This window comes from Hyperolius riggenbachi, chromosome 1, assembly GCF_040937935.1.
Source record: "Hyperolius riggenbachi isolate aHypRig1 chromosome 1, aHypRig1.pri, whole genome shotgun sequence".
In the NCBI taxonomy this organism is placed as follows: domain Eukaryota; kingdom Metazoa; phylum Chordata; class Amphibia; order Anura; family Hyperoliidae; genus Hyperolius; species Hyperolius riggenbachi.
In genome coordinates, this window is record NC_090646.1 from 228943532 (window position 1) to 228965272 (window position 21741).

At 43.0% G+C, this 21741-nt stretch overlaps 1 protein-coding gene across 3 annotated transcripts in view; it reads left to right on the forward strand.

The window, feature by feature from the left end:
• The window catches only part of LEF1 (lymphoid enhancer binding factor 1), a 169744-nt gene that overhangs the window by 29842 nt on the left and 118161 nt on the right, over window positions 1-21741 (forward strand). For all 3 annotated transcript variants that reach the window (XM_068231175.1, XM_068231191.1, XM_068231183.1), the window contains exon 3: window positions 3417-3553. In XM_068231175.1, coding sequence (XP_068087276.1) covers window positions 3417-3553 — 137 coding nt within the window. The remainder of the gene's footprint in view (window positions 1-3416; window positions 3554-21741) is intronic.

Here is a 21741-nt window from a genome sequence, read left to right on the forward strand (position 1 = left end):
CCACACCGCAGCAGCCGTCAGTGTCACTCACACCTTCTTTCATCTCCAGCATAGAAGCTTCCTCTTCCCCTCCGTATCGATCAACTGTCACTGTGCATCTGTCCCTCCAATCAGTGTCTCTCACATTTGATTTACCAGCATGTTACAAGCGAGTCAGAGGGGAAGAGGAAGCTTCTACGTTGTAGATGAGTGGAGATGTGAGTGACTGGCAGCTGCTATTCCACTTCCTCCACTTACTACTTTGCAATGCTGCCCAAGTCTTTAGCTGCCCGCCATGCCAACTTGCACAGAGAGCAGGGTGGACACTGCACAGGGGGCTGGCAGCAGAGTACAGTGGTCAAGTGCTTGCCTGATCTCCCTGCACTACAGCATTTGCAATCTAGCAAATGCTGCACTAGGTTAGCCTGCTGCTTGGTGCCCTTGCTCCTGTGGTGCCCTAGGCCATGGCCTAGGTGGCCTTGGCCTAAATCCGTCCCTGTTTCCAATGTGTTTGAATATGGTACTTGAAAATAATTTAGAGTGGCTGACTGCTATTCCACCTTTAAAGAGACACTGAAGCGAAAAAAAAAAGATAATATTATGATTTGTATGTGTAGCACAGCTAAGAAATAAAACATTAAGATCAGATACATCAGTGTAATTGTTTCCAGTACAGGAAGAGTTTAGAAACTCCAGTTGTTATCTCTATGCAAACAAGCCATTAAGCTCTCCGACTAAGTTAAGGCCCATACACACGTCGGATTTTTCTGAACGACGGGTCGTTTGAACGTCCCGTCGTTCAGTCGTTCGCACGCGGAATCAGACGTGTGTACGGACTATCGTTCGCGTGATAAGACTGGAAACCAGTCTTATCACCCGAACGATAGTCTGTACACACGTCGGATTTGACGTGCGAACGACTGAACGACGGAACGTTCAAACGACGGGTCGTTCAGAAAAATCCGACGTGTGTATGGGCCTTTAGTCGTGGAGAGGGCTGTTATCTGACTTTTATTATCTCAACTGTTCCTGGACTATTTACTTTTCCTCTGCTAGAGGAGAGGTCATTACTTCACAGACTGCTCTGAAAGACTTATTTTGAATGCTGAGTGTTGTGTAATGTGCACATATTATAGAATGATGCAATGTTAGAAAAAACACTATATACCTGAAAATAAAAGTATGAGAATATTTTCTTTGCTGCTAATCTTCTAGTAATTATTCATTGTACACAACCAATTCACTATATCATATTTTTTTTTTCGCTTCAGTGTCTCTTTAAGCCATTTCAAATCTCTCTCATCTACTGACATTAGCCAGCAGCTTCAACCTACCACATCATCCAGCTACTTCTATACATATAGGCAAGGTCAGCAACAGTACATCTACTAAGCACCAGAACTGAAAGGGTCTTGAACAAGACTTCAAGCAACACAGTATCACTGGCTGTGAGCAATATGACAAGATTCTTGAAGCAGCATAGAAGACTTGTACAATGTTAGAAGGAGAGCTCTAGCAACCACAGGAAGGGAAGATCAACATGGACATTCTAGTGCAAAACCCTTAATGCTTCTGGCAACATTCAGAAGAAAATAATATGTTAAATACCCATTATTTATAGTAAAGGTGACTGCTAAAACACCCCTTCTACCTATTTACCTAAGAATAGGTGGCTTTTTGTTATCCCTCATATTAAAGCAGTAACTAGATAGCAGCTTAAGCTTCCACCATTGTTTTACACCCACCCTGTTTTTGAGGTGAGCACGTTGCCTTTAACATTAAGACAAGCGTGTTCAACAAGGGGTTTGTTTGTCTTGCAAAGTACCTACCTTTATGTTTAAAGCCATATGGGTGGGTATCAGCCATGCTGAAGGAAAGCCATATGGGTGGGTACCACCCATGCTGAAGGAAAGCTATATGGGTGGGTATCAGCCATGCTGAAGGAAAGCCGTATGGGTGGGTATCAGCCATGCTGAAGGAAAGCTGTATGGGTGGGTGTCAGCCATGCTGAAGGAAAGCTGTATGGATTGGTATCAGCCATGCTGAAGGAAAGCCATATGGGTGGGTGTCAGCCATACTGAAGGAAAGCCATATGGGTGGGTACCACCCATGCGGAAGGAAAGCTATATGGGTGGGAATCAGCCATGCTGAAGGAAAGCCATATGGGTGGGTACCACCCATGCTGAAGGAAAGCTGTATGGGTGGGTATCAGCCATGCTGAAGGAAAGCCATATGGGTGGGTATCAGCCATGCTGAAGGAAAGCCATATGGGTGGGTACCACCCATGCGGAAGGAAAGCCATATGGGTGGGAATCAGCCATGCTGAAGGAAAGCCATATGGGTGGGTACCACCCATGCTGAAGGAAAGCTGTATGGGTGGGTATCAGCCATGCTGAAGGAAAGCCATATGGGTGGGTATCAGCCATGCTGAAGGAAAGCCATATGGGTGGGTACCACCCATGCTGAAGGAAAGCTATATTGGTGGGTACCACCCATGCTGAAGGAAAGCTATATGGATTGGTATCAGCCATGCTGAAGGAAAGCCATATGGGTGGGTGTCAGCCATGCTGAAGGAAAGCCATATAGGTGGGTATCAGCCATGCTGAAGGAAAGCCATATGGGTGGGTGTCAGCCATACTGAAGGAAAGCCATATAGGTGGGTATCAGCCATGCTGAAGGAAAGCTGTATGGGTGGGTATCAGCCATGCTGAAGGAAAGCCATATGGGTGGGTCTCAGCCATGCTGAAGGAAAGCCATATGGGTGGGTCTCAGCCATGCTGAAGGAAAGCCATATGGGTTAGTATCAGTGAAGAAAATCCTCTCTGTTGTGGACACACACAGCAAATAAGAGAAATCCCCAGTACAAACATAGACTCCAATAAAAACATATCTTTAGTTGCAAACTACCCCAACTGTATGCCAAGCAAATCTAAGCAAAATACTGTACTGGGAGTGCTTTAGGCCTCAGCAGAAGACCGGTAGAACCTTTTCTTGTAAGAAGGTCTATAAGCAGGTTCCTGGATTTTCTGTGGAAAAGCAGTTCTGCTCCTAATTTCAGTGTACTGTCTTTAACATGAAATATTCCCAGAATGAATGTGTATGTTAGTTTGTTAGTTCCTAGCAGGTCAAGCCTCAGAGCATTGGCTGCTATAGAAATGGATAGAGTCAGTGTTATGTGCAGTATCCTTGCTTTTCCAAATATACAGTATACTTCTTTTGAAGTAGTGTCAAACTAGTTCTTTGTCCCAAGTTTGATATGAATAAATGAATCGGTCTACCTGGTTGTGGCACAGGAAATACTGTAAGCCAATATCTCACAGCCTTTGAAAGAACAAGCTGTAATGTGTTGTATGCCCTGTTGGCAAAACTGAAAGAAAAGCTTTTTCATAAAATGATTTTTTTTTCTCTCTTTTCTGTTTTTTCTCTTGGGTGAATAGCTGGAAAACATCCGGACGGTGGATTGTACGGCAAAGGCCATTCGTATCCTGGATACCCAAGCTACATCATGATGCCAAATATGAATAATGACCCTTACATGTCAAACGGATCTCTGTCTCCACCCATTCCCAGAACAGTAAGTGCACTGTGTGTCTCTGCAGCTTTTTCTTCTTACATTCAGGCCAGGTCACATTTCTGTGTAACATTTATGAGCCTTCACATTTTGCCTGGCAGCACAAAGCACAAAATGGTCTCTTTCTGTGTGAACTGTACTGTAATTGTCTCTGCTAGTTTCTGAAGAATTGGAATACCCTCCTATACTGCTGGTGGAGTTACCGAAAGGGTGGAGTCCTGTTAAGAGGTTTCCAGATATAGCTATTTAATTCATCTTCTTATGCTTCTATTACTGCTTTAGGTGAAAAATGCTATTGACATTCATGTTCCTCAACTTTTTTTTGTTTGCGTAAAATAAATATATTGTTTAGGGCTTTTTCACATCTAAGATGGAGTTGGTGAATGGCCAAAGCATACATTTCGATGTATACATTTTTGTGCGTTGTGTTGCGGTTTACCACAATGAGTATGCGTTTTCAATCCATTACAACACATGTGAAAATGCAGGTGAGGTTATTATTTTTTGACTTTCAACTGTAACTGCACGTTCAAACGTTTTGAAAATGCATGCTCTTCTTGGAGCTTGCGTTTTACATTGATTTACATTGTAACACAAATGCAAGTGTCAGACGATTAAAAGCTACAGGGTGTGATGAAACGCAACGCACAAAAACGCAGCATTAGATGTGAAAGGTAAAATGACAGTCTATGGACTTTCATTTTACCTTGGAAAACTCACGCAATGGCCATTGTGTCAAAACGCCCATCAGCCCTGATGTGAAAGAGGCCTTAGACTTTCACTTGACTTGATGCAGTATGTTGCAGCTGCCCAGATGCATCCGCTAAATAGGAATTAAACAAACTTCCACAGCTTTGAATCATAACTTTGCCAGATGTTGTCGGTAGTAGATGTATATGTGCAGCGGCACGGCTCAAAGCTAGTATGCTCTGATGTCTGAAGCGAGCTATGCCCCGGTGACGTAGTCATTCCAACAGGAAATCACTTGTGTGCATTGCAAGGTCCCAGTGACTAAATACATACATATATTTCTGTAAAGCTTTTGATTAATTGCAATGACCGAAGTTCATAACTATAAATGGGAGGGTGCTACCTTGCTTTGGTGAATAAGATAAGTACAGTAAATACAAATCATGCCTGCCTCTCTTCACACACCTAAGGCCAGCTGAAGGGAGCTAGCAGTATGTTTTTTGCTTTTCTGTAGAGTGAAAAGGTACTAAATACTTTAGGGGGTTATTATTGCTTTCTGTCTCCCCATTGCAAAGTTGTCCATACTTCCTTTCCCTAAGACTACCATGGAGATTTGTGGCTTTAATTTTAGAAATGGTGGTTTTAGGGACAGGAAATGAAAAAGACACCGATAATTGTTGGCGACTCTGTCTTCTTGTTCTCTCTAATAGCTAGCTACTGTATATATTTATGTATGGTCCATTGTTTTTCATAGTCTGCTGTATTAAAAAGCAATACATGCTGCTGTTTACGGCCATCAGAACCAGTAGTGTAAGCTCAGCCTTATAGTTATATATCAAAATTTCCAAGCTTGGTGGCTGGTAGAGAAAGGGAGATTCAGAGGAGAGAGGGGCATGTGAGAAATTCTGTATCTGGAGAGGAAGGATTACTTTACGAAGAGCATTATAAATACACAGGTTGTGTTTAGGATGGTATCTGGAAATCATTATAATGATGTATGGGCTAAGATTTGAACACATATCAGTTCATTACAAGAAGGAGGAAGAGGAGGGGCAGTCAGTAGTAGGACTTAGTCCCAGACTATCCCTGTAAAACTTTCAGCCAGAGTTTTCTTTTTCCCAGCACTCCGAAGGCTGCAGGAATGCTTTTGGATCCATCAGGTCGCTAACTAATCTGCTTATAATGGCCCATACTCACGGGCAACTTTTTTGGCCTGTCGCCAGCACACGTGAGCGTGTGCGCGACAGCTCGTCGCCAGGTCCCTCCGCATACACACGGCGGAGGGACCTGGCAACTGATGTGGCGGAAGCTGTCCCTGTTGCTCCTCCCCCCGCCGGAAGCCCAATGTATTCCTTTTTTGTTGTTGTCGCTAGTCCGCGTACTCACGCGGACTAGCGACAGTTGCGGCGGAGTTGCCGCGGCAACTGTCGCCAGGCGATTGAGCGGTTCAATCGCCTGGGGACATCAGCGACGAGCGACAGTTCGGGGTGCGCGCCCGTGCAACGCCGCATACTCACGGGCGACCTGTCGCCGCAACACGCGCGCGCCTCGTGTTGCGGCGACAATTGTAGCCCGTGAGTATGGGCCATAAGTGGTAGGATTGGCCTACAAGCAGAGCCGGGACAAGGTCCTCCAGCACCCAAGGCTGAGACACCAAAGTGCGCCCCTCCATCCCTCCACCCCAGCCGTCACACACTGATTGCTATTAGACTAAGAGGCACCCCAGGGCCCCCAACACCTTAATCTCTAGTTATCTGGCTTGTAGTCACTTCCATGTATCTCCTTTTCTTGTTTCTTTCTGCTTCAAACACAATTAGGAATGACAGCTGAATGAATTGTGCGCCCCCTCCTGCACTGCGCCCTGAGGCTGCAGCCTCTCCAGCCTATGCCTCGGCCCGGCCCTGCCTACAAGCCTGGCTGTAGCTCTGAATGGTCACATTAACTTTGGCTGGACATATGTCAATTAGCAGTGAAACCTAACTGGCAGCTGGAGCTTTCAGAGTCATGCAGCTGCACTGGCAATATGTTTGCACTCAGCTTCATGAATACATAGCAGCACAGTTTGCACATAACTATTAATTGGCCAAATAAAAGAAGACAAACTGTTTTAGATGACAAAACTGATATGTAACAGGAGGTGAGCCATTCAACACCAACACTGAAGGTGATTAATGTAACACCTCTGCATGCTGACACTTCAGCCAGTTGTTTGCCATGCAACAAAAGTGTCACATCACCTAAGTGCTGTGCTTAAATACAAAAGCTCCTGGTGTCTGCAGGCATTCAGAGGCAGAGGCTTTGTTCTCAGATGTTTTTCATTCCTTTACATGTTGCAGCTGTTTGTTGGAAAGTGAGCAGGCCACAGGGCACGTGTTCAGCAGAGTCAAAGCCTGCCAGTGTCTGGGCTACAGGAAACAGCATGGAACCAAGGCTGCTTCAATGGCTTTACTCTGGGCAGAAATATGCCGATGCTTTGAAAGATGTAATGGGAGTCACAAAGCCTTATCCTTACAATGGCTGGCACAGCCACACATTTACCCCTAACTTTGACTTTCCTTCTCCCAAATGCTATTTTACCAAATAAATCATGTTAAAGCTTTTACTCATGACATGCTTATGACATTGGCTGATTCACAAAACTTTTCTCTTTAATTAACTCACCTTACTTATAGCAAACCTGAAGTGAAAAGAAAACTTATGATATACAGAATTGTATGTGTAGTATGGATAACGAATAGAAAATTAGTAGCAAAGAAATGAGTCTCATATTTTTATTTTCAGTTATATAGATTTTTTATAACATTGCATCATTCTGTCACAGTTGCAGTTTTAAAACCACACTCTGTCTTTTAAGCTATAAAACAAAGCAGAAATAATGACCCTTTGAACATTCCTGCAGTAAAGCCTTATCTCAAGCTGTCTCTGTTTCTTGGCTGTTTAAGTGCTTCAGAAAAAAACCAAAGTTGGTCGAATAGCTCAGAGAAGCTCTTTTGCATAGATAACAACTGAAGTTTTTTTTAACTCTTCCTGTACTGGAAAACAATATGAGATTATATTCTTTGCTACTAATGTTCTATTTCTTAACTGTACTACACATACAATTCATTATCATATACGTTTATTTTCATTTCAGCTTTGCTTTATGTTTCTCCTCAACTATAAGAAAAGCTAATTCATGAGATAAATAGTTAAAGGGCCTGATGCACTAAGCAGCTGAGCAGCGCACAGTAATTTAACCAGTACTAACGGCAGAGAGGCAGCATGTGTCACCCTATAAGGCAGTAATGTCATCAGCATCCAATAAGGAGCCATATTTACTATATTAAACTTTACATGCGTATACAGCGCACCTAAAGTCTCATTAGAGTTACATAAATCACGTAGCATGCATAATGTAAATTACATAGCTTGGGCTACACATGCAAGGGATTCATTGCTTGTGTAACATCCGTAACTGGCTAACTTGGTCAGTGTTAGCCAGTAATGTTTCTGTCCAGTCCGATTAATAATTTCAACCAATTTTCATCCAAAATTAATTGAAATTAGCATCACTCGGATATGTTGCCATAGATTTTTGGCAAATTTAATCAAAGTGATTGAACCGGCAGGGAATCGAATAGAAACATTGACGACTGTGTGGCTACCTTTGGTCTGCTAAAATAGCCCTCAAACCAGGCCCGGATTCACCTCACAGGAGCCTTTAGGCACAGATGTCCTGGCACCCTAGATGTCGCCCTCCATGAAACTACAAACCCCCTCGGAACCGCATCAGCTGTCACTTCTCTTACTTTCCTTGCCCGCTTAGTATTAGGCAGCCAGAGGTACCCTCAATATTAAGTAGCTAGAGGTGACCCCAAGTATTGGGTAGCTAGAGGAACTTCAAATTAAGTAGCTAAAGGAGCCCCTGACTGAAGGGAGATCTCATCAGTGGAATGCAGAAATCAGGGTGAGTGACGTCTTATTGGGACTCTGCATAGGAAAGGCGGGAGGGAGGAGCATGGAGACGGGAGTGAGCTGCCTTTCCAGCATCAGGCGCCTATAGGTACGTGCCTACAGTGCCTTATGGTAAATACGGCCCTGCCTCAAACATAGATCAATAACAACCTGGCTGAAAAACGGTAGATTAATTCACTGATATATCAAGTCTACAGTGTCTTTATTTGTAAGAAGTAAGGAGAGTAATATTCCCCTAGCATAACTACACTGACCCAGGAGATGGAAGTTGTGCTTGCAAATGAAAACCACTACAAGTCGATGACTTAGCTGCTGTGCTGTTTAATTAGCTGCCAGCTCATTTTACTGTGGATATAATGTTCCATCTATCCCTAGTAGAAAGCAGTCACACAGTGAATCAGTCATAGAAGACATTATGTCATCTCTTTCTACACATTTTCCCAGCAGCCTCTCTTTCTTCAGAACCAACATTTTTAACATGCTGGAAAATTAAATGCCCCCAGTGCTACAGACATCGTGTGCCCTGAAATGTTACTTTACACTTGAATCTTCTTTGGATTAGCCAAATACTTAGTTTGTGACCAAAAACCCATGGAATGCTTCAGTTTCGGGCATTTTTAGTAATTTACGGTATTAAAGGTTACACTATACATAAACTGAATCCTTAAGTTGTGAATATCAGGAAGTATTTATAAACCTCGTGTTATGCAGCACTTTTTTTGTTTGTTCTCTGTTCATTGCTCATTGGAGAGTGAATGGCTCCTATGTTATACATAGGACCTGTTCACACTTCTCACACTGCAACAGATCTACAGGATGCAGAGCTGGGACAAGGTCCTTCAGCACCCAAGGCTGGGACACCAAAGTGCGCCCCTCCATCCCTCCGCCCCAGCCGTCACACACTGATTGCTACTAGACTAATGGCCCGTACTCACGGGCTGCAGAAGTGGCCTGTCGCCAGCACACGTGAGCGTGCTAGCGACAGGCCGGCGACAGCTTCTCGCCAGGTCCCTCCGCGTACACACGCGGAAGAGGGACCAGCGGCGAGGCGGAAGCTGTCGCCGACGTTCCTCCTCCCCCCGCCGGAAGCTCCATATGATACAATGGAGGTTGCTGTCGCTAGTCCGCGTACTCACGCGGACTAGCGACAGTTGCGGGGGAGGTGCGGCGGCGACTGTCGCCATGCGATTGAAACTTTCAATCGCATGGCGACATGAGCGGCGGGCGACAGTTCGGGGTGCGCGCGCGTGCGGCGGCCCATACTCACGAGCGACCTGTCGCCGCAACACGCGCGCGCCGTGTGTTGAGGCGACAAAAGTCCCTCGTGAGTATGGGCCATAAGAGGCGCCCCAGGGCCCCCAACCTCCCCAATACCTAAATCTCTAGTTATCTGACTTGCAGTCACTGCCATGTATCCCCTTTTCCTATTTCTTTCTGCTTCAAACACAATTGGGAATGACAACTGAATGAATTGTGCGCCCCCTCCTACACTGCGCCCTGAGGCTGGAGCCTCTCCAGCCTCTGCCTCGGCCCGGCCCTGACAGGATGTATGGCAGTACATGTAAAAAAACGGCATAAATTGACAACTAACTACTGCTTAACTAGATGTAAATACTTTATTATAATTGAGCTTGCATGATTAAAAACTAGGCATGGCCACAAAGCCCACATGTCATGATATAAACATAATCAGAATCATTTATTTTACAAAGTACAAAGGGGGGGTTGTACCCGGAATTGGTTTTGGCTCATAAAGGTTCTGTCATAGCTAGCTTGCTTTGTAAACACACATGAACACAGCATAGATCAGATTTCAGCAGCTCACTGAACTGCCCTCAGCCAATCAGTGAGGAGCAGGGTAATGACAAGCTTCCTTCTCGTCGGCAGGCTGACTGGGAAAAGATTTATTACAGCATAAACATTTCTGAATAGATTGAAATGCTTGCAATGCAGGCTAAGGTTGCAGGCTGCCTACTAAACACAGAGCAGTGGATAATAAATAGAATTTGATTTTGTGGCTGAAAATCCCTCCAAAAAAGGAAATAAATATGGTGGCTTTCATATCGTACTTGCTACATGGCGATAAGTCGGGTTTGCACTGCAGAGCTGCTGCACTGTTACTTAATTAATGGTGTGTTTGGTCTGCAGTGAAGTGTTATACTCAACAGTAAATAGAAAAAATACACAATCCTTTATTAATTTCACTGGAACTGATTGTGGTCAGAAATCCATGGAAGTCAGCCTGGTGATTGCAGCCAGAACAGACATGCTAAACCAGAGGACTGCAAACTGCACAGCTTCATTTTAGTAAATCGGGCCCATTGTTTTCACATGAGGAGGGAAATCTGTTTTGAATAAGGAGACACCATATTAGAATTCTTTGTTTTCTCTCCGCGTTTGGTCCTACACAGACTTAATTTAAAGCATTCTCACACTATGCCACATAGAGACTGTAAAATGGGCTGGCTCGTGTTGAAAGATACTTAATAGAACATTTGCGCCCCCAGATGATGCAATAGCATTTGTGGCTTGGCAGGCTAAGTGAGCTAGATTCCTTTACAACTTATATTTATGATCTGTGTTTTGCTTTTGAGAGCACAGTAATACTCTTTAAAGGCCAAGTTCACCTGAAACTAATGGTTCAGTAGACATTGGTGTTTGTTTGAGTCAACAGCTGCTTAGAAGAAGTGTAGCAAGTGGACATGCCTAGGAATGCAAAGTTTGTGGTTTATTATTGTTGTGAGGGGTGTTGTTTAGTGTAGGGGGTAATGTCCAAGTGAGGGGAACCCATGCATTGCCCATCACCCAACCATCAAGCTTTTGTGGGAGCGGAGACTGCAGCTCCACTAACCAGACATGCATGGCCATGGTCAGATTATGTGCGGGTTGTCAACTGACAAACATAAGCAAACATTTTTAACATTATGAAAATAATATGTAAATTTGCACAGTTACAAAAGTTCTTCTCCCTTGACATGTCATTTCTTTTGGATCTTAAGTGGGATGTGTGGATTGAGTGGCCAGCAGAGAGACTCATCTCTTTCTACTCTCATTTTCACTGTCTCCTATTTTGTCTGCACAAATCTCTTCCACTACTGAAAATTACTCATGCAGTTTTTGCTGTTGGTAACCTCTGTTTATGTACTTTTCCATTTGGGTTTTTTTCAGATTTGTTGTAAAGTCATCCTGACAGCTGCCTAACCTAAAGTATCCAGGCTGGAGCTTTGCACACAAGTATGAGGCCTGTTGCCCGGGAGGGATCAGGACTCGATCCCTTGCCCGACAGTGCAGGGCAGAGGCTGTGCAGATGCATTGCCAGTCTCCAAGATGGTGGCGCATTCTGTGAATATGCGGGGTGGGGCGGCCAACAAAGCTGTTCAGAATGGGTTAGGGGACAACAATGCCCTTGGCCAGTGCTTGACTTGAGTCGATCTGCTAGGCGGATTGCTTGCCGATGGGGATTGGGGGTTGCTGTGCACACAATAAAGAAACCTGTGAACAAGGCTTGCTTCACAGTAGGTCTGCTGGTTTGCTGCCCTGCATTTTGTCACAGGGGCTGCAGCAAACAATGCATATAGGACCCATGCTTTCCTATGGGCCTATCTGCACATGTTCACTGGTTGTCTGTTGCAGTGTTGTACCCTGCTGTGCACAATGGTCAAACCCATTAAAGTGGACCTGAACTCTTGCACAAGTTACACACGACAGAAAGAAAACGAAGACATGCACCCTGAATGCATTTAGAGAGTTTAGCCTGTTTAATTCCCTCCTCATTTGTGTCCAATCACAAGTTGTAATTTGAGCTCTCCCCTGTGTCACATGACTGCCATGGCAGATAATGCAGAAAAGCCCATTTGAAAGCACAGGCTGTTAACAATACGTCTGCTTCCGTGAATCATGAAGTAGAAACAGTGCATATTTATTTTAGGATTTGTATCAGCTGTAACAAAGAAATGTTTTTGTTTAAAGGTTATTATGCTGTTGTGCATCTTTTAGAGCAGAGAGGACGTTCTGAGTTCAGATCCGCTATAAGGGAGACTTTTCTCCCCAGTGAACTGCATTACCATCCATTCATCTGCTCTGGAGTGACAGAGAACCCTGCAATGTGCTCCACTCCTCGCTAGCATAGTGTCAACTTAACATTGTGTGATACCTCTCTACACTACTGGCAGGGATTACATACATACAGTACAAAGATACAGAAGGCTGTGGGGAGCTATTGTACAGCTACAACAACTACATGGAAGACTTTATAGGAACATGCAGACACATGATAGTACCTGCACCCCTTAGAGATATGTAGCTTAAGCTGGGCAGCTGTGAAGTTCACTTTAAGGTGGGATAGTGGTTGTTTACTAGCAGGGAGGTTTTCTGTTACACCACAGTGGTCTGTGGGATGGAGGAGGTTAGACACAGGCAGTTTGACGCAGGCACTGTGGCTCCATGTCAGGGTACACACCTGGAACCACTTAGTGCATAGAAACTCTATACTGTTCCCACGTTAGTAGATATGTCAGGCCCCTCCCGTATAGTCTGACAAGCGCTCTGGCTGTATGTTAGGGTAAAGGCTCACACCTGGAGCCACATGGGGCATAGAAGCTCTATACTGTTCCCACGTTAGTAGATATGTCAGGCCCCTCCCGTATAGTCTGACAAGCGCTCTGGCTGTATGTTAGGGTAAAGGCTCACACCTGGAGCCACATGGGGCATAGAAGCTCTATACTGTTCCCACGTTAGTAGATATGCCAGCCCCCTCTCCTGTAGCTGCAATGAAGGGTCATCCATAGTGACTGATCAACAGGGATGAAACAGTCAGGTTGGATGATGGCAAATATCTCATCTAGTTCCCGAATCTGCAGGGCAATATGGTGAACCCACTTTCACTATAGAGTGGCCAGACAGTGTAATGGTTAAGCACTCTGCCTCTGACACAGGAGACCCAGGTTCTAACTTTGGCTCTTCCTGTTCAGTAAGCCAGCACCTATTTAACAAGACTCCATAACACTGCTACTGCCTATAGAGTGCATCCTAGTGGCTGCAGCTCAAGAGCTTTGAGTCCGCCAGAAGAAAAGCTCAATATAAATGTTATTTGCCTTGTCTTGCTTTCCTGCATTACACCTTGACTAAATTGCCCTATTGATCAAGCAACCGAAGCACAGAGATATGTAGAGCTGATGGATGATATGATATCACTTGCAATTATTTTTTCAAGACCAAAATCAAAAATGTGGGTGGACTGAGGCTTTAGGCGGTTTACCACTAAACATGTTCTTTTCTTAGATCCTGCCGTTTCACAGAATGTTATGCATATAAGTAGAGACATTATTCTGAAGCGTTTCTTCTGCCTTTTAAAAGGGATCATTAATCTTAATAACGCTGCCTTTAACCTTTTCAGGTATATTTCTAAACATTTCAGGAATGCAACTGAACTGTAGATTATTGTAGCTAAAATGATGTTCATAGAAGACAAATGTAGCCTTGTGCATATAATACATTCATCTCCATTCTTCCCTTCAGAAAACATATATTTGCAAATGTTTTGGGACTGGATATCAGTTGTTATGAATGTAGGTGATCCTGTAAGCCTGGCCTTGGTTAGTTAAAAATTATTCTAGTTATTAGGTGGCAACAGGTCTGCTCCACAGAGAAGAACAGGTTGCTTAGCTGTAGCCAGCCATCATGTCTGTAAAGTGATTATTCCTAAGGATGGGAACACACTAGGCAGAATTGCATATGCTTTTTCCACTATGTGCTATGGAAAACACATATGCGATTCTGCCTAGTGTGTTCCTACCCAAAAACTGTGGTCAGTAGCAATCAGCAGCAATTGTTCTAGAATCTCAGTGTTCCCCAACCCTGTCCTCAAGGCCCACCAGCAACACTGCATGTTTTGTATAAAGCCAAAGAGGTAGTTAATCAGCTCTGCTGCAACCATTATTACCCTACCTGTAATTCAGTGTGGTTTCCTGCAAAACATGTGCTGTTGATGAGCCTTGAGGACAGGGTTGGGGAACTCTATTCTAGACTACAGTGAGTGATTAATCATCTGTGTGCAGCTTTTCAGAGAAAAACTTAAAAGTTAATGCTGGGAATACACGTTTCGTTTTTGCCTTCGTTTAAACCTTCGTTTCGATTGTGCCTTTTGTCCTTTTCGATCCCGAAATAATCGACCGTACGGTTAATATCACCACCCACGGTTTCGTTTTTTTTTTCGATTCTGATGGTTTCGTTTTTCCAATGATCGAAGGCTGCAAAGAAACGAAACGTAGTACAGGGACGGACGGCATAAACGAATATATAATCGATCTGAACAGCCATCAAGCCTACCAATGGCTCGATTAGATGGATAAAGAGAGATAATATCAAACATGTTCGATCACTAGTCGTTCATTTTTGGGGTCTATTAATCGAAACTATAATGAGATTATGACTATTTTCACATACGTTTTCAACACTCGATCCGTTTACCGAACGAATCGAAGGCTAAAACGAAGGCAAAAACGAAACGTGTATTCCCAGCATAAGTGCCAGCTATAGGTTTTAAGGAACCTTGGTTTCCTTGATGCTGGGATTTGTCCAGCCCTGCCTTATCTTGATATACACTAATTAATGTATTTTACAGATTAGATGTTAAGCCCCATTTATCTTCAATAACACATTTGATAGACTTAAATGTCTGAGGTCGATTGCAAGTAATTTGATTGGATATTTTGAGTGCAATAATTTTCCAGCAATTTTGGTCAAAGTGATTGAATAGGCCTGAAAAAATAATGGGTGTATGCCTATGCAAGAGTGTTCACCAGTGGCTTAGCAATAGGGGTTGCAGAGGTAGCAACTGCATCTGGGCCCTTGGGTCAGAGGGGCCCCGAGGGGCCCTCTCTCAAGCACAATATCAGCTCTCTATTGGCCCTGTGTTGGTAATAATCACTTCTATAGATACTTTAAATAGTAGTAATCATCAGCAAACTGTTTCCCATCCCCTACTTGCACCTCTGACACTGTGGAAATCCTTGGCAGGTTTTGGTGCACCGTATCAATTGTTATGTATAGAGTGCTTGGGGGGCCCCATGTAAAACTTGCACCGGGGCCCATAGCTCCTTAGCTACGCCACTGGTGTTCACTCTGCTTTCTGTGTACATAGCTAACCTTATCCTTTATACATATACAAGAAAAGTATGTGTAAAGGTTAACAATGCATGTATATACCAAGCCCTTCTCCCTTCTTTTTACCAGCTAATCCTATCACTTCATGCTCTTTGGTGAGGAAGCTGCTCAGCTAGGGAGGCTGTTACCCAACTGGCTGGCTTCTCTCAGCTGGGAACTTGTGAGTCACTGCTGTCTAGAAGGAATACCATGAACTGTGGGTCTTCCAAATATTTTTGTTGATGAATTATCGTCCTAGACAAAACAACATGTTATGGCCAAAAGGCATCTGAATACATTCTGTTAAATGAAACTTGATATACATTCCAACGAAATGGTTAGTTAATGGTATTCAGCTTAAAGAGAATAATGTCTCTTCCAAATCTTTCACAAAAATGAGTCTCTTTCCTAAAACCTGCATCTTAGGGAGAAGTGTTTTCTGATGTCAGACATGAGTGAATCATGAATAGAGGAGATTTGGGGACCTACAAAGAGATATGTTGTAACTTAGGTAATGTGAAGACATGGTACTATGTTAATATTTCTTTCCTGCAAAGTACAGTTTTACCTTTTTTTTAAATGGAAGGAATCTGTAAGCATAAAATTAGCAACACCCATAAATCATCTCTTCAAGACAGTGAGCGGAGCCACACAGATCAATTCTTGTGTTCCCTTGGAATCCAGGCACATGCCCAGAATGGGCATACCTGTAGCCCATTAGCTTTTAATGTTACATATTCATATAGATGTGTATGGCAAAAACAGGCATATGCACATTTACAAAGGGAAAAACAGCACCTGCATGAAGAGTGCTCAGCTAGCAATGGCTGTACAGGAAATCAGTCATGAATTCCGCTCAATAGCAGGTGAAGCTGATATAATGGTACATTTGTTGTACAGTGTGCAGGGCTCCCTGAGATTTTTTTCAGCGTTGTCAAAAGTAACAGTCATTGCAGCCATAACACCGCCCAGCCTCTAGCTTCTTTGATAGTTGTGAACAGGGGCTTAGGAATAAAAGGTTGCAGAGGTTACAACCGTATCGGAGGCCCGAGGGGCCCTCCCTCAACTACAGTATTAACTTCCTATTGGTCCTGTGCTCATAATAATCACTTCTGTAGATACTTTGAATAAAGGTAATCATTAAAAAAGTGTTCCCCATTTCCTTCTTGCACCTCTGACACTGTAGTTGCCATTGGCAGGTTTAGGTGCACCGTATCAATTGTTATGTAAAGAGTGCTTGGGGGGGGGTCCCAATGTAAAACTTGCATTGGGGCCCACAGATCCTTAGCTACGCCACTGGTTATGAGGATGGGCTGCCATCTAGCCACAGGGAAAAAAACAGGTGACAGTCTGATGTGGGTACTCTTATCCTGTGTTTCGTGCAGCCAACCCTGCTTTAATGCTGGGTAGACAATTAAATTTCGCATTCGTGGGTTAATTTTTTTTTTGTTTCTCATCCGAGTCTAGCCACAGTTTATAAAAGCCCAACCATATTGATAGGCTTCATCACCACACCTTTGGTGTTGGACATCATGTTGTAATCTGATGGGAGTTGTATCTTGTGTACATGTCCAAGCAGTGGTGTAAGTAAGGAGCTTGGGGCTCCAGTGTGAGTTAACATGGGTCCCCAAGCATGCTATTGACATGGAGCCCCAAATCCTCCTATCAAGGACAGCTACAGTGTCAGAGTGTCAGAGAGGTGTATTTAGAGTAAGGAAACAGTTTGTTAAGGATTACCACTATGCAATGCACACATTGGCCTCAATTCACTAAGATTATCTCCTGTCTTTAATAACTCTTCTAGAGTTGTTACCATGGTGATAAGGCATGTAGTATTCAGGAAACATTTTACCTCAGGCAAACCTAAAGTTAACTCCTTTGTCTTTAACTCTCCAATCCTTAAAATAACTCCAGAGTTAAAGACAGGCTGATAATTAACTGCATGTGAAAATAACTACAGAGGAGGCAACTTAACTACAGAGGAGGTAAATTAACTACAGAGGAGGTAACTTAACTACAGAGGAGGTAACTTAACTACAGAGGGGGTAAATTAACTACAGAGGAGGTAACTTAAGGAATGAAGAGATAAGATAACTCTCTCACTGTGTGGAGGTAAGTTTTCTCTTGCCTTATTATCTCCAGCATGATCTTAGTGAATTGAGGCCATTGAGGTGTTTATTACCAGCACAGCACCACTGAAAAGCTAAAACAACCTCTGCATCCTCTATTGCTACACCACTGTGTAGGATTTTCCCATTATAACTTCACAAAATCAATCCTATTATCGATTGGGAGCAGATCGGACTTCAACGCCTGATTCCCGTCAATTGGACGGGAACTGCATCATGTGTACTAAGCATCAGATACTATTGCAGTTGGCCTTCTTAGATTTTTTTTTTACTTACTCTTTTACTGCCCATGGTGAGAGGCCTCCTTCTACCCTCCTCTATCCATGTGTGTATATAAGTGGGAGGAAGTTGTTCAACTTAATTATGAAATATTCTTATCAGAGCAGTCCACCATGCTCAATCATAACATGTATTAAGTTTTAAAGGATAGTAGATGCTTCAAGAAACCACAACGGTCCCCTCCTCTATCCCTGGGACAGTCAGCAAAGCCAGTCATGATGTGTCTGATAACAGATGGATCTTGCATTGTATGGCCCCACTGTTATCTGGATTGGAAGCTGTGGCTCTGCCTCTGACTACTGTGTGAGATCAGACCAGAGCCACGCTTCACATTACAGCAGGTGGGATGTTTATACCACATGCAGTGAACAGTTAATCTATATGATGTTTATAAATGAACCTGGTTACAACAGACTCATTTCAGTTAGTCGGAATCTTTCAGGTTGCCGGGACAGCCACAGCACATTTCCTGGAGGTCCTAACTCTAATGTTATTGTCTATGGCAAGCGAAGGGTTTCATTCTACAGTTTTTTTTTTATTTTCTTAGCACCGGAAAACTTACTGCTTAACCACAGCCTCAGCAGTAAGCTACAGGCCTCCAGGCCTTACCCTCACTGAACATATTGCTTGCTATGCTTCAACTGTCAATTCTTCTTCTTTCTGTGGTGAAAACTACAGTGCAGGAAACAAAGGTTTCTCCTCATAGTTCACAGTTGACACTCTGACCATTTACCTAACCCAGTAATAGGATAAGCATGCAGAGTCAGTACTTTTCATTCTGGAATGGTTTATCTGCAAGCCTTCCTGTGTCTGTCTTGTGTAGGTGCCGACATGAGCTATCACCTGAGGATATAATTAGTATGTGCACCATTCCCTGTGGCACCTATAAGCACTTTGAAATAGCGCCTCCCTTTAATCTAGTAAAACAAGAATGTTATTGAGCGGCTACATGTCTTGAGAATAACACTTTATTTGTAGCATAGCTAGAACAGAGAGGTTTTTGTGCAGTAACAATTCCCTGAATTTTTCGGTATTTCTACAAAGTCTTGTCTAAACACAGTGATTTTCTATTGAAGAATGAATGTACTTTTTTGGTAACGTTTTCAGTGGTAAAGCAGTTCACTTAAAGTGCTGTTTTGTACAGCAGAGATGATCGATGAGATGCTCTCATTTTCTGGGTTCACTAAAAATTGTTGAAAATTGCATGCAGCTTGGAACTGAGACAAACACATGCAGAAGGCACCAATTGTGACTGGCTCATTTTTCATTCAGAATCAGAACGTAGATAGGTGTCCCGACTGAAGCAGGCAATATTGGCTCTGGCAGTCAGCTGATAATATGCTGCATAGACTGCAAAGCTAATTGCAGCTACAGTGGCACCAACTGTATAATTTGGGCGCCAGCTTGTGAATGAAATTTCCCAGTGAGTGATATAAGACAGCACAGATATCGACACGGGGCCATATGCAATTCACTTTTTCTCCTGAGTTTTCTCCTAGGAGATCATTTTTTATCTTCCATTTATAATAACGTTCCAGTACTTTTAAATTGAAAAAGTAGGTGAAAAAGGACTATTAAAATAATTTTGAGTATTTTCTTGCTTGTTGGTTGTTTAAAAAACATTTTATTAAGAAGTTAAGAAAATATAATTTAAGAGAAAAATTAAGAGAAAACGTTCATTGCATATGGATTCATATGAGATTGTATGCAGTACAGCCAGGCTCGTACACAGCAAGGAGTGTGGCATACCCAATATTTTTGGATATTTTCAGAGGGTCCATAGACAGCAATGGCGGAATCGTAGAGGGCATAGGAACCTAGGTTAGTATCTAACCTTTTTTTATGGGCCACCTCGGTTTGACGTTAGAATTGACCAGTCTGAATGTTTATGGACATCCCTCGAGCTCCACAGCCAGTCCACCAAAATGGAATGATTACTTTCAACAATATTCTGAAAATGACTTGTGCAGAACCTGTCTGCATCCTGGCCATTTTTTTTTACTGAATGTTGTTTTTCATTTTTAAGATCTGCACTTTCACGTGTGAACAGTAATGATTTGTGTCTGTCCAGGAGACAGTACAAAGCACAGACCAGACAGTGTTGCAACACTAGTGTCATACTTGATGAGGAATTATTTGATACAGTCTGAATAAATCTTATCAGTATTCTGCTGATTAAGAACCTACTCATTCACCAGAGATTGCTAACTTGAAGTGAATCAACCAATTACCTAAAGTTATGGCCAAATGTTGAGCAAGACATGGACATCTCTAGTGACTCAAAGGCCTATTCTTACTTCAGTGCATTAGGCACACTTTTCAAACCTTAAAATACATATTAGGGCTGTTTTACACCAAGAGCGCTTTTGAACAACTTTCTAGTCACTAGCCCTTTTAAAAGCGCTTTGTGAATGTAATCAAATGGGCGGTTTTACACTGGAGTGATTTGTTTTTTGAAAAATCGCACTGCATGTAGCATATTTGCAGCGATTTTGGTTCTGTAGAAAACATAGAAAATCAAAAGCTCTGTGAAAATCGCTTTAAAATTGCTTGCCAAAAAGCAAAACTCTCCTCAAAATCGCTAACCGTGAAGTTCTTTTTGTTGTGAAACAGCCCTAAATAACTGTTAGCTGAAATTATTGTTTTAGTAAGTACCGGTGAGAGTTCAAGAATAAAACATCCCACTGCTCTGTTCTATGGAGGAAAGAGGGATGCCAAGCAAGTGGGTACTTTAACGTGAACCAAGCACCACGGAAACATGTTTTTTTAAATGAACCCCCTCATGAAGGAGGTTCTTAATTGAGTGAGCTATGGGGTAAGGTGTGTGTGTGTGTGTGTGTGTGTGTGTGTGTGTGTGGGGGGGGGGTTATCATTACTTATCTGCAGGGTGCTGCTCCTATGGTACCTGGCCTGTATGGGATGCAACATCTTCTACACCCAATTGGACAAAGCAACCTAACTTCCCAGCAGTGTTGTGCGCTTGAGCCACAATGCATGCTGAGAGTTGTAGTCTGTGAAGGGTTTCTGTCATTCCCTTCCCAGAAAGGAAGTGGGTAAAACTCTCCAACAGGAACAGAGACAGCGAAATGTAGACTTTCATCCCCCATCTCCCTTCCCTGTTGGTCCCAGAGACAGGAAATTAGGTATTTCAGTTCTGCTTCTAATGAGCGTCATATTCCAGAAGAGAGTTAAATACTGTTAACCAATATGGCTTAATACACACCTGTGCTGTATACATGTATACACTCAGTGACTCAATCTGTTGAAGGCAGTGGATCACCTTGATGGCCACAGAATTTTCAGAAGGTCAGGCAAGCAATGTCTATACATTCTCAAGTTTCCCTTTCATTTGCTTGCACTCAACTTGCCAGCATTAGTATTGGTTAATTACCGAGCTATGAATAGACTGAGTGTACCATTTATTTATATAACATATAAAAATGTCAAAATGTGTTTTGCTCACTTTGTTATGTAGACTTTTATATGTTCATTATATATGTGCTCAATTGAAATGAGACATCAAGTCCCATTCCGCAGCAGCTATACAGCCAGTTCTATGTTTGTATTCTTCATTTTCTTGATTGCCTCAGTCTTCAGAGTTTTTGTTTCTAGATCAAGCTCAGTTTTTGGGTTCAACAAAAGTTAGTAAGTACTTAAAGCATGGTGAACAAATTACTATGGAATTCAGGAGCCATCTTGTCCAATCCAAGATCCAGTAGGGGATTTTAAGGAACCAGCTCAATTGACAATAGCTAAATAAAAACTCAAAGGTTTGGTGCTAACTGTTACTTTTAAAGAAACTTTGCTTACCCGGCTCCTGGGATTTGTCCATGAATAGGGAGTTCCTTTCTAGTACATTGCCGGGGAGAGACAAGCTTGTTATCTCCCCTACCACATTCCTGCTCCGCACTGATTGGCTGAGGGCAGTTCAGTGTGACACGAGGCTGAGAAGGGAAATACACCTAACCCCTCTGCAGAAGCTGCTAAAAAACGATC